This window comes from Athene noctua, chromosome 1 (assembly GCF_965140245.1).
Source record: "Athene noctua chromosome 1, bAthNoc1.hap1.1, whole genome shotgun sequence".
Lineage (NCBI taxonomy): Eukaryota > Metazoa > Chordata > Aves > Strigiformes > Strigidae > Athene > Athene noctua.
The window spans coordinates 236,095,316-236,109,175 of record NC_134037.1 but is presented as its reverse complement, the minus strand read 5'-3'; the positions used below and the strand labels follow the sequence as shown (position 1 = coordinate 236,109,175).

Genomic DNA, 13,860 nt, shown 5'->3' with positions numbered 1-13,860 from the left:
TTACATCCTGACTTCTTGTGCAGCGTGGAGTCTAAAGATGTTCTCCAAGTATTAGCAGGTCTCCCCTCGCGAGGTGCTGGGCGAAGTGTGTGTGTGGGGCTGTTTATTGTTAATAAACACCAGGTATAAGTGCAATTAGCGATGTTCTGAGGAACAGTCTGCGGGAAAGCCTCTACGGAAGAGGCCGCACCGCCATGACTCCACGCAGCGCGGCCTCAGAGGACGGGCGGGACCAGGGGGCGCGGGCGGGGCAAAGCCCCGCCCGCGCCCCCTGGTCCCGCCCGTCCTCTGAATCAGCACCGTGTTCCTTCCCGATCCCCCCTGTCCTCAGCCCAGGCCGCCGTGGGGAGGCTGGCGGCGCTGCCCGGCCCGGCTGGAAGCAAGCGCCGGGCCTGGCCGAGGGCCTTTCCACAGGCCGAGTGGAGGCCCTGACGGTTTAGGCGGCCCTCTGAGGTGAGTACCGCCTCCCGCGCTGAGTGCCTGAGGGACTGGGGGCGGGCTTCGGCTTCCCCTCCTCAGGGGAGGTGTAACTCTTGTTAACGTGAAGCACACAGGGAGTGTGCCCGTTGCCCTGAAAAACACCATCCTCAGTCGCCACTTAAGTGCCTTCAGAGTTTTCAAGTAAATTAATGAGCGTGTTGGTTTTCCAGCCTCTGAGTAAATCGGTATTTTATTGTTGCAGAAACAAGCCTCGAGGTGCCTTCTGAAAACAACTCGTTGGCCCATTAAAATACAGTGCACACATAAAGCAATGTTTGAATCACAGATAACTAGCTTTAAAATACCAGCGCTTTGAAGAAAGCACATAGTCTGTAAATCCAGTGATGTGTTTGGTTCAAAGCTGTCTCGGGGGAGGTTTAGACTGGACATCAGGCAGCATTTCTTTGCTGAGAGGGTGGTCAAACACTAGGACAGCTTCCTAGAGAGGTGGTTGATGCCCCAAGCCTGTCTGTGTTTGAGGTATTTGAACAATGCCCTTAAGAACATGCTTTAGCTTCTGGTCAGCTCTGAAGTGGTCAGGCAGTTGGACTAGATGATTGTTGTGGGTCCCATCCAACTGAAATTCTATTCTATTCTATTCTATTCTATTCTATTCTATTCTATTCTATTCTATTCTATTCTATTCTATTCTATTCCTATTCTATTCTATTCTATTCTATGCTATGCTATCCTATCCTATCCTATCCTATCCTATCCTATCCTATCCTATCCTATCCTGCAAGTTAATGAGGTCTTCGTACATGAACACCAGTAACTCTCAATTTTGATCCTGTGCTTACGCTGGTTTAGGTGAGAATTGTCACTGGAAGCTTGAAGCTTATTTTTTATATTATTGTGCCTGTGAATTTTGTTTTCAAAGTTATGTTATGAGCATTATGAAACCACCTGCAGAAATGCTGGTAATGAAGATACATTTTCAAAGAGCTTTAATATTCAAAATTTAAAAAGGCAGAGATACACTATGGTATTTTGAGTTAAACTTCCCGAAGGCCTCATTTTCAGCAAAATCACAGTAACAGCGGTTGGGATTGTGTTTATGGTAATGCTGAAGAGTTCTAGGTACCCACATCAGTTGTTCTCGTTATTTGGTGGTTTTTTTTTCTCATGCAGATTATATTAACAACAAATTTCAAAAAATGAATCAAGGTCATGACAAAGTTTAGAAGATCATCCTGTGAAAGTCAGTGTTTGAAGATAAGTGTTTAACCTAGGCTTATAAAGAATGGAAGAATACAGAGTGTTGAGAGTACTAGGAGAGGGATCCTTTGGCAGAGCTCTCCTAGTTCATCATAAAATCAGTGACCAGAAGTATGCAATGAAGGAGATAAGACTTCCAATGGTAAGCGTGACATGTACATCTTCTCATCCACCACTTTAAAAATATCTTAAAAAATCATAGTTCTGGATATATTTTCGAAACGCTGAACACTTTTGCTGAGAGCTTTGTTATTATGACAGTTGCATGGTATCTACATAATTATGACTGAGTTCATGTTGATAATAAGTAAAGTAGCAAAATCTGATCTGTTTCGGAAGGTGTCTGGTTACGTTTTGGAAGGTGTGGCACATAGGGAAGACACTTAGAATTAAAGGCCTGTTCTCCTGATGCCCCAGGCTGGATTCCCATTGTTTTCCCTAGAACACAGATTTAATCTTCAATACCTAATGAGGAAATTGGCATCATATTATTGGTGGTAATGTTATGCAGGTTACCTTCTCTGCACTTAGCTAACAAAAAAATCACAAAATGCAAGGCACCAGCCTTATTGAGGCTGAAGCTCTGTTAATACCTGCTTTTATACGAGTTCATGCAATATAGACTGTCAGCTGTTCCAAAGTCAGGGCATGCTGCTTTGTTACATAGGTTCTGCATTGTTAAAATAGAAAAAAATTATTAATTGAAGAAGGAAAATATCCTCTCAAATTAAAAAAACAAAACAAACCAAACACCCCAAAAAATCCAATGACATTTTCAACTAGTAATAAACCATAGATTAAAAAATTATGTGAGTTTTCAAGTTTCTAAATGACTTTTTAAAATAGCTGAAGAACAATTCTTAAAAATACTTTCATTTTGGAAAGTGAGGTGCATCATGTGTATATATGAAAATCCGTGAGTGCGACATTTATATAAGTGTACTTAAAATTTTCAGTCTTCATCTGATGTAGAGAACTCTAGGAAGGAAGCAGTTCTTTTGGCTAAAATGAAACATCCAAATATCGTTGCCTATAAAGAATCATTTGAAGGTAAATACAAAAACTTAGATTATCTTTATTTTGTTTAAAATTGCATGCTCCTGAGGGATCAAGATTACTTTTTGTGTCTGTTTATAATAGTGTTATAAACAAAATGCATGTTTATTATAATACATAATACATAGCATGCAGTCAGAGCTTTATAGTAACAATAATATACTTATCTTGCTAATAAAATGACTGTTTATTCTTAAATTACTTAAAATTTAGCTGATGGACATCTGTATATAGTGATGGAATATTGTGATGATGGAGATCTAATGCAAAAGATTAAACACCAAAGAGGAAAGTTGTTTCCTGAAGATACGGTAAGAAAAGACATTGTTTTGAACCAAGGACTTAGGAATCCTTTTTCATGTAAACTAAAGCACCCTACACCACATAAAACAAATTACAGATATACAAACACCTTAAAGTACCTTAAATGAAACAAAGTCAGTTATAGATAAAATAGAAGCATTATTTCTTTGATAGTTTCCAGCAAAGAAGATGAAAGTTGGACTGAAAGGGATAAGAAAGAAACTGCTGTCTGCATCTGTATCTGTGCAGGCTATGTGAAAAGTACAGTCAGGTTTGCATGCATAAATTTAATGAAATTAAGTAAGAATTTAACACATACTTCAGCCTGCAGAATTTAAAGCACAGTAAGAGATACCGCAAATGAAAAGTAAATAAAGCACTCTGGTGAGATAAATGAAACTAGCCAGGAAACTAAATGCCTACGTGTTATGTAGCGATTAATTGTTTAAATCATTCATCAGGCATTAACTCCTTTAGTCACAGAGGCTATAAAATTACTTAGGAGACAGTCCAAAGTGACATTGTAGTGACTGAAAACAACTTCCTGTCACAGTTAGAAGCATCATCTTAGTTAAAATGAAAAGACCAGAATCCTCACCTCATCTAATATTTGGATTGGCCAAGCATCTCTAAAAACTTTATTTTGTACTTTTAAAAAGAATACATTTCTTTTAGAAACAGTATGTTATCTCGGTGTGGTTTTTTGGTATTTTAATTTGCTAGTTTACTATGAAAGCGTAATTGGCATGCTTATAAAGTGCCATGTAGTGACTCCCTAGCTTCCTTATTGTTGTATATCATTAGGGTTTTCTAGACACAGGCAGCAAACATTCCTTCTGCCATGTTAAAATATGCTTTATCTTAAAGAATTCGGTCTTTCATGCTGACTGGAGGCCATTACACTAAAGTTACTTTTAACTCCCAGATACTCTGAACATGGTTTCTTTTTCTCTTTCTTAACGTTTTTCTATCTATTAGTAAAGTATTTATTGCATACAGCATTGAGCTGTTATAACTCCTAGTAACTCTTTTCAGATTCTTCACTGGTTTGTGCAGATGTGCCTGGGTGTGAAGCACATTCATGATAAACGTGTGTTGCACAGGGATATCAAATCCAAGGTGAGCAGAGCAAGTTTCGTTGCCATTAATAAACTCTCTTCTGCATGCAAAAGTTCAACTCCCTTTCATAATTTCCTGTTACTGCTACATGGTGTTCTTTTCATTTAGGTTTAAGAATATTAGGTAAATGAAACTTTTGAGTATATGGAATGATGTAATGCTGTGGGTGTAAACATCGTCTAAGTATAGCTATACCCTTTATATCCACACTGCTGGTAGCACCAATTGCTTGTGTGTGATTTAAGTAGTTTGAGTACAGCATAGAGATTAAGTAATTTCTGAGCTCTCATTCTTCCTCTGCTACTGATGCTGGGGCTTTAGGCCCATATAACCTTTCCACCTCTCTTTAAAAACAACATAGTTCTTCACTTTTTTTTGGTAGAAGTATTAGGAGAAGCAAGTGAAAGGAAATAGAAAGATAAAATAGCAGAAGTGATTATCACTGTGTTTTCGGTATATACAAACTACAGAAATGTTTCCTAGAAGAATATGTAAGTATGTAAATCTGTCCTTCTCTTGAAATGCAGAATGTTTTCCTCACTCAAAATGGAAAAGTCAAACTGGGAGATTTTGGATCTGCACGCCTTCTTGCACAGTATGTGGATATCTCCACTGATCTCAGTGGTGTAAAGTTTTATTTTATCACTGATAAATAGTACAGATCTCTTAAATAATTACCTTTCATCTGGCATTTCTTCTCTGTTGTTTCAATAGTCCAGTGTCATATGCTTGCACATATGTGGGAACTCCTTATTACGTACCTCCAGAAATATGGGAAAGCATGCCATACAACAACAAAAGGTAGTCGTGTTTTCAGTGGTCACAAATAATGCCTGACTGATGTACGTCTTTTTATTGTCTCAATCTGTCCTTGTTGCTTATCTGTATTTGGTTTGGAGAAGATACTGAGCTGAGGAATATTTAGAAAGAGGTAATTACAGGGTTTTTTAAGATAAAATGGCCTAAATTTCTCTTTACTTAGGTAACTGAGTGTACATTACTTTTAGTCTTAAAGGTTTGAAAACTGGTGAGCAGACTTGGGAGAGTAAACATATACATACAGACATACACACGTGTATATATGTATGCATGCCCATACATATCTACGTGTTTCTGTCTTTTGGCTGGTCTTATTTTTTAAGCTCTTGCCAGCCCTGATAATGCAGAGATAATGGCTACAGAACCGATTACTTAAATTTACAGAGCCCAGTTATTCTGGTCCTTATGCAAGAACTTCAGAGAGCATCTGGGTAGTATGGTGTTTACAGCTTCCTTCCAGACTCCAAAATACTAAGTCATTTTACATCTCCTCCCGTAGATCTGTTCTGTGACCCTAGTTGTACCTGAACCAAGTGACTCATTTTCAGAGGAGAGAAGAAACCTTCTAGTGCTTAAGTTTTTTCTGTTCCTCTTGCAAGAAGGGCATCTGTTGCTTCTTCTGCAGGTAGCAGAAGTTGATGTTTTCATTCTCAGTGAGAGAATTCTCATTGGCAAGGCCAGAATTCCAACTCCCAGAATTAGGATTGTGTGTCTGCCATGTGATGCTAAGGGACATGGAATACAAGACTTTGAAGTGGGGAAGTATAAAGATTACTGCAGCAAATTGCTTAGGAGACATTCTGAGAATAAAAAGCCAACTACAACTGTATGATATTCATCCTTTTTTACATCAGAGTGGGAGAAAATAAGATCATTTCCACTGGAGAGGTTAAACACATAATTGTATTGTCTTTTATGGTTACTTATATTCACTTTTAGTTTGTTCAGTTATGTATACATAATATAATTTTACTTTTTCTAGGCAGGATATTAAATTGTATTTTTTGTCTCAAAATGTCTCATCTTTCTCTATACCGACAGTGATATATGGTCTCTGGGATGTATTCTATATGAGCTGTGCACTCTTAGACATCCAGTAAGTATAGCTTTATTGCTATCAGAAAAGTTTTGGAATTCCTTAAAATTTAATTAGCAGTTAGCTGTAGTTTGATGTATTCACAGTCAATTATATATTTGACTGACGTTTTTGCTGCTGCTCCTGAATAAGGGAAGCGTTACTCCATCCTTCTCACCCTCCTTCATTTTATGCCTTCTGTTTTTCAGCAGCTCTTGGGATGTACTGGACCCTTCTGTAAAACACTCAGTTTTCTAAATTCTTAGGAAACAGTTCTTTTTTTCCTTCTTGGTTAATTTTCCTCAGTATCAGAGAGGTGATGTGGGGCTTACTAAGTAGTCCAGCAGGTGACAGGCTGGTTCCAGATATCTGCAGGGATGTTGCGATGAGCATTGTGTTTTACAGGATCGAGATGATCACAGAAGATGGAGGCAAGGACATGCAAAATCGTTGCTAATGAGTATATACTGTGTGCGAGTATAGCAAAATATAGTGAGCAATAAGCAGTTTTGTACCTCACATCAGTGATTTACCTATTTGCTTATTCTTCAAATCAAAGAAGTCACTGTCCAAGCAGTATCCTGCTGTTGGTGTAGCGGGAACCCTGATGGATAGTTCTGTCTTTCTGTCATTTCTGGGACACTTTTACAATGTTGATGCTATGCTGCTTATGTGTTAACTTCCTCTGGCTTCTATATACACATGGCTAACACTAGAGCCCTTATCAGCATACGTTTGTTTTGCAAGACAATGAGATTATGCTAATTTAAGGTCATTTTGTCTTAGTTTTTTATAAGCAGCAGTTTCCTTTCATTGAGCTAATACTATACATTGAAATCGGTGTATCAGCAAAAGCTTCTCTGCAGCTGCAACTGACAGGCAGTATAAGAGTTTAGAAGTTTATACTGTACGTGACTGTGTGATAAAGGAGTCTGCTCACAGGTGTGTGTTAGCCTAAGTAGGTCTGTGGCAAGGCTTTGGCAGTGTCACAGCTATTCAGGCAGTGCTCAGAGCTGGGATACCAAGGAGAGGAGTCTTCCTTTTTAGCAGCAGTGAAATGTTATGTATGTGGTTTTATGCGATGGTCACATATGTTATTACATAATCTATCAGAGGTGATATAAAAGGTGCTGCATGCTGTAGATGCTTGGCACTCTGGAGCCAAGCCAGTGGGGTGTACTGTAAGAAAAATCTGCACGGAGATAGGAATCCTCAGCTGTTTTTGCTCAGGCTGTTGCCAGCCGTGGTTATAACTGTCCCTGCTGATACTGCAGTCGTCCGATGACTTCTGCTTGGAAGCAGTAATTCCTGACTGAAGACTGGTTAACAGGCAGCTGAGGAAAGTAACAACTTCAGCCATTTCATGTAGATGGATTTTTTAAATTTTTTTTTTTTTTTTAATCAAAGTCTGCATCTTTCCTGGCTTACAGTTTCACTCTTGCAGTTTGATTCTGATCTCAAGTATATGAAGTGAAGGACGCTAAGGTGATCCAAATTTTCACAATGCTCTATTCCTACAAAAATAAAATTTGAACAATCCTAAATTTATAGGAGTAACTCCCGCCTCATTTCCAGTTGTACTGGTTATTATTTGCAGTGTCCATTAATGATCTGGTTTTAGTCAAACTTTTTATACAAACTGTGATGTTTTCATTCTCAGCAAATTATATTTCTGTCATTGTTAACATATATAAATGCCTATGTAATAGCTGTGCAAAACATAAAAGGAAAGTTACTGATGTGTTCACTTAGGGTCATTATTCCACACCTGAGTTATAGCCCTGAAATGGTCAAACTGGGAGCCAAATCAATATGGTAATAGTGAGCCTACACAGATACATACCATGCATTTTTATATAAAAAAATGTTAAAGTTGCTCTTAAATTCTGTCAGCTTCTTTCTACCTTACACTTAAATTCCATGCTCTAATGTTCATTTCTTTTTAATGCAGTTTCAAGCCAATAGCTGGAAACATCTCATCCTTAAGATATGCAAAGGGTCCTACAATCCACTACCATCTCACTATTCCTATGAACTTCATTATTTAATAAAACAGATGTTTAAGAGAAATCCCAAGAATCGTCCATCAGCCAGTACTATTCTTGCAAGAGGGTGCTTAACCAAACTTATCAAAAATTGTTTGCCTTCTGAGGTACAGTATATTCTTTGCCTCTAGATTTAAACAGTAGTAACCACATTTTAGACACTAAATCAGTTTCTTCTGTAGTTTGTTAGTGTATAATAATATGAATGCAGTGTTGTGTAGGTTCTACTCTAAAAGCCATAAATACAGTTCTAGACTTCTCAGAAAACTGAGTTTTTAGGAGGGTTTGTTTTGAAAATAGAAGTTGACTATTGACATGGTGCTGCTAAAATTAGATATTGTTAGCTGTTAGCCGTAACAGTGCTTTTCTGTGCTGTCTGCTTTTAACAAATAACATATACAGTAACTTGTGAAAGTTTAAAATGGTGCGGTACTTGCATCTCTTCATACACATTCCAGATGACAAATGAGTTTGAGCAGGTGTTGAAGGAAACCACAAAACATGAAGGCAATGCAGCAAGACCAGAGGGTAAGTCAGCAACATTTTTCTTCATCTAAGGAATGACAAAATGACTGGGCATTGTAAGATCTTAAATACAGCAATAAAACATTAGTATTATATGTTCAAATCTATTTTTAATTATTTCAAAATCTAATATTGTTGAACCTGAATGGAAAAATGCCTGAAGGGTGTAAATTATATTCCAGCATGAGAAGTACAGTGCAGAGCTACAATACATGCATTGTTAGTCTTACGACTTGTGCTAGAATTAAACCTCTGAATTTTAAAATTAGCAAAAATTTTAGCTGTTGCATATATTTTAAATATGACAGTGCTTTCTTTCCCAGAATATGGTGAAGCAAGTTATTTTCATTATTTAATCTTTAGAGAGAATGTTGGATCTTCTTCTTCTGCATAAATGTAGCTACACCAAAAGTTGTACACATTTGGAACTGAATAGTAGAGGGACTCCCTGCTGAGAATGAGCTACGTTGGTAGAAGTGTGAAGAAGCTTTCACATCATTTTCATTGCTTGGTTCAGTGGTGTTGCTGTCACACCTCTGGAATACCAATTTAGCACAAATGTTTGCTAAAAGTATTAACTCTTGAACCTGTTCCTTAATGTATCAGGTAACATCATGGCTGGTGGAGGCTCAAATAATATGAAAGAAAACAGGGTAAGTATTCAAATATAAATACAGTATTTGTATTTCAGTAATTTAGAATGTTCTGTATTGCAGAAAAATTCATATGGAAAATTATTAGTATGCTAAAACATAGATCAGCCTACTAGGTCATCTGTGTTAAAACTGCAGTTTTCCTGGGCATTTCCCACCACTGTAACTTTTTGATAGTTCCCACATTTAGTTTCATTTCAAAGTGGATTTTCATATAGCCCTGTCAAAAAAAAACCCCAACCCCCTAAAAAAAACCCTCTCTTGTTTTTCTGAGTTTTGGGATACTGCAAAAACTGGTGCATTTTCTTTGCTCTAGGGACACATTTCGAACAGGCTGCTATGGAAACATTCTAGTCTGAATTCTCACCAGGTTTTAGGGCCCATGTGAGATTTCAGGTGAGGAGAATTAAGTCACAGGTGGCCAAGAAGTCACCTGTGGGTACATGGTACGCAGCCTGGCTCAGCCATACTCAGTATATTTTTCAAAACATGTTGCCAGTAGGGCTTTTTTTTTTTCCCCCCTCTTAATAGACCTGTCAATCTGAGCAGCTTATATTTGGGTGCATCTTGTTTTCCCTGGAATATAACTCATTTATCTTTATATTGCTATTGTCCTTAAATGTAAAAAAATAAAACCACAAATTGCATCAAGTAACCACATATGTGCTTAGCTTCAAAACCAGATTGTCATAAAAGGGCATGCAGTGTGAAATGCAGTGCAGTAATAGATACAGTGCAATTGCAATTGGCTTCATGGTGTCAGTAGTCTAGTTTTCAGGTCTTTAGGCTAGCCATTTAATAGCAAAACTAAAATATTTAATGACTTTAATATTACTGCTTTTTTTTTTTTTTCTCAACAAGAAGGATAATGATTAACGCAGTCTTTATTGTTTTAAAGCAAAGTAAAGATGAAAGCAAGCCTAGCCCCTTAGAAAAGAAAAATATTACTAAGGATTTGAGTGAAAGCACAAAGGAACAAAGGAAATCTGATGAAGAGGGTAAGTTTTATCGTTTTAAGGCCGATGCATTTCCTTCTCTCTAGAGATATCTAAATATCAATGATCCAGCCATTTAAACAGGTAGAGTATACAAGTCTGTACCTATAGAAAACCATGCCACTGCCTGTTACTTCTGTAATTATATTGATTATATATATATATATGGTTCATCTGAGATTTAAAAAAAAAAAAAATCTTGGCCAAAGTGTTAAAAAATGACTGAAAACATTTGGTATAGAGTAAATGTATGGGGTACTCTTACCAAGTTCAGACTTGCACCCACAGAATCAAACATCACTGTTAGTGAAGTGTTTTATGCTTAGAACTAGTTTGCATGGACAGAGAATGAAGTTAGATGCTGATTATCATCTTTTGTTGTTGTTGTTGTTGCAATTACAGTAGAAACTTCTGACATCCTCCCAGGAATTACTAATTTGCCACGTCCCCATAGGAGGCAATGGGAAAAGAGGATTTCCAATACTGTAGTGGATGTCCTGGAAAATGCATCCTTACTTTCTTCCAGTTTTACATCTGAAGAGGCTAAAAGTAAGATTTAATTAAATGTGGTTTAATTCAAGAAATACCAGTGGTTCTTTACAGATTTTTAAAGCAAAAAACCCTTTACAGGGCATATTTAATATTATGTAAAAATAATTTTAAAATATTTTATTAACACTCAAAAGTCCACTGTGCTGAAGAGAATTTCTTAGTGTTCTTGTGTGACAGGACTGAAGAGTGATGAAAGTTACAGATAACATTAGCAACCCTAAAATTATAATCATTGCTAAGAAATTATCCTACTATCCCTCCTCTTAATATGCCATTTGTGGGGGTAACACTGAGGAATTTGTTTGATGCAGAATGCAGCTGCCTGTCAAGTACAGCATACTATTGGGAGCATGTAACATCTGTACCTCTAATTCTGTTGTTATTTAACACACAGATAATGCCAATGACAAGAACTATTAATGATGTACCTCAGATAGGAGGCAGAGATTTTTTTTCCACATCAACAGCTTTTAATTATAACACTTAACATGGAGTTTCTTCTGAAAAATGTTTCAATTTTAGAATGCCCCGCACTGTATGTGACTGTTAGAATTATTTCATGTGATTATGGATATGTATTCTAAGTAAATGTGATAGAAGCTATTGAAATAAATAATCAAGATATGAGTAGTCTGAAAATTCCCAAGCTGTGATAGGAGCATTACATGATAATTATATGCAGGGCAAAGGAAGAGAGCAGAAGAACAGATGTATTTAGGTGCCCTGCTATTAAAAGGCACAAAAATGGCCACAGGCTCTGTTTTGTGAGATTTATAGAGCCACCAAATAAGTTTACAGAGGCTCGGACACCCCATGCCCCTCAGCCCGTTTCTGCCGGCTCCCTGATAGCAGAAGGCTCCACTGTGGCCTTCTGTAATTTTCTTTCCTCTTAATGCTGATAGCATCAACTTCAGCGTGTTGAGATGTTAGCAGTGCTAAAGATGGAAATATCTGGATTCTTTTCTTCCTCTATTTCTCTCTTGAATGTGATCTTTGTAATCCACACTGCTAATGGAATTTTGTCTTAGTATTTATTAATGATTTTATACCTAGGTGGCTGTGTTATAAACTACAGTGAAAATAAGCCACGTAAGCAGTGGAACAAGGAAACTCCTCAGACCCTGATGAACATTCTCAGTAACGCAGATGTCAGCTTAGCATTTAAAACATACACAATTTATAAACCAGGTAAATCCCCACTTTGTGGGTAAATATTTTTGCAAACGGGTTTATTAATAAAGACTTTTTTACATACATAGCCCCTATGTATAGAGCTTGTGCACTTGAGTTCATGTCACAACAGGCTGTTTTGTTTTTTTAAAGTTTGCCAGATGAAATGTGGGATTACAGAAATGTGAGCTGAGAATTCATGAACGATTTTACATCTCCACTACATCTCTTTATGAAGAACTTTCACTTGCAGCTCAGTAGCTGAATGAGGTTGTAACAAAAAGGCAGCGACTGCAGAGCCATGCAGTCTCCATCCTGCTAAGCAGCCTGCTGTAAGCGTGAGGGAGGTGCAGTAAATAGGCTGTAGCCCCATCAGGTAAATGCACCTTCACTACGTCGGTGGTGCCCTGTTTTGAAGACAGCATGGTAAGGTGGCACAGCAAAAGGTAACTGGAGGCTATAGAGCTGCACAGCCACAGTCACAAATACTTGTTCTGCGCTTCAGTTGCGTTATTAATTTATCTCCCCACTTAAAATAGGTAACAGCTTGTAGTGGAATCTGCTGAGATCTGGAGACAAATTAGAAAGGCTATATTGTATTTATATTTTTAGTAACTTTATTTTTAAAATTAAAGGATTTTGATGACACTTTCATTTTTACACTTTCAAAGCTTCCAAAAATATATTTAGAGGTCCACTTTCTCATGAAACGGAAGCATCTGATGAAGTAGATGGTGAACATGAAGCTGTTATAGATTCTGAGAGACTTGAGCCTCGATCTGATGAAGATGACACGTATGTCCAAATGACATCCTCGTATTTTTGTTTTCTTTGGTTCTCAAAGTGATTCTTCCAAAAAGACATTCTCCTGAAAAAAAATGTTTTTCTCAGCATTTAAATCCATCCCTCTCTTACATAATGACGTTAACATCTACTAGCATTTGATATTTTACAGGTTTTTGTTGCTATATTTATAGTTATTGATGGTGTTGAGATTAAACAGGTTGCTTGTTATGAGCAGATATGCTAATAATTTGCTGATGACTGCAAAAATTAAAGCAGGAGGTGAAATTAGATCCACAGCAAAGTGCAAAACCTTGCATGAAACATCTTTGTACACTGAAGTTGAAATCAGATAACCAGTGGCAAATCTGCTTGTCTAGTGTTATGTTTACTGTATTTCTGTGTTATTTTTGCTCATCTTTCACGCATAGTGGAATAAAATCACTTTGGTGTACCTATTTATTGAGACATACTTGTAGAAACTTTTTAACTTCTGTGTTCTGTCAGTGACCCGCTTCTAGTTTTGAAAGAGCAGAGTGTACATCAACACATTCTGAACAGAAATACTGTATTTTACAGATGTCTGTATGTTTTGGGGGTGGTTCTTGGATTCTCAGAATCTCGGGTTATGTCAGGTTCTTTTGTGGCACTTGGAGATGAACTGCTCGGGCATGTATTACTGCAGTTCAGCTGCAAGCTGTTAATATCAACACATCTGCAGTCTCTTAGTGTATGTATTTATTTTTGCTTTTGATAAAACTTATTTGAATAAATTGAAAAGAGAGCATCTATTGCTTCCTTAATCACAGTGGTGCAGAAAATATGTCTCGTGTTGATATTTTTAACATAATTTCTTCTAGTTGTAGGGTAATTTCAGGGGAAAAAAGCAAATAAAGATTTGATAAATGAAGTTGTATTTTGCTTTGCAAAATAACATTTTTGCATTTATTTTTAGGGACTTTGAGGAAGATGATCCGGACTGGGTGTCAGAACTGAAAATGGTATTGAAACATAGTGACTGAAAACTTGAATTTATCTACAATAACTGAAGTTAGGCTTGCCAGTAT

General features: G+C 37.2%; 1 protein-coding gene across 1 annotated transcript; it reads left to right on the top strand.

The window, feature by feature from the left end:
* The first annotated feature begins 353 nt into the window (after positions 1-353).
* Positions 354-13,860, top strand: NEK3 (NIMA related kinase 3). The gene is made up of 16 exons (XM_074931732.1): positions 354-453; positions 1,612-1,840; positions 2,655-2,748; positions 2,968-3,065; positions 4,093-4,176; positions 4,704-4,771; positions 4,891-4,977; positions 6,037-6,091; positions 8,022-8,222; positions 8,574-8,643; positions 9,247-9,293; positions 10,192-10,291; positions 10,691-10,837; positions 11,894-12,028; positions 12,682-12,805; positions 13,749-13,860. The coding sequence occupies exons 2-16, from the start codon at positions 1,724-1,726 to the stop codon at positions 13,813-13,815; spliced, it is 1,494 nt and encodes a 497-aa protein (XP_074787833.1). The 5' UTR covers positions 354-453; positions 1,612-1,723; the 3' UTR covers positions 13,816-13,860.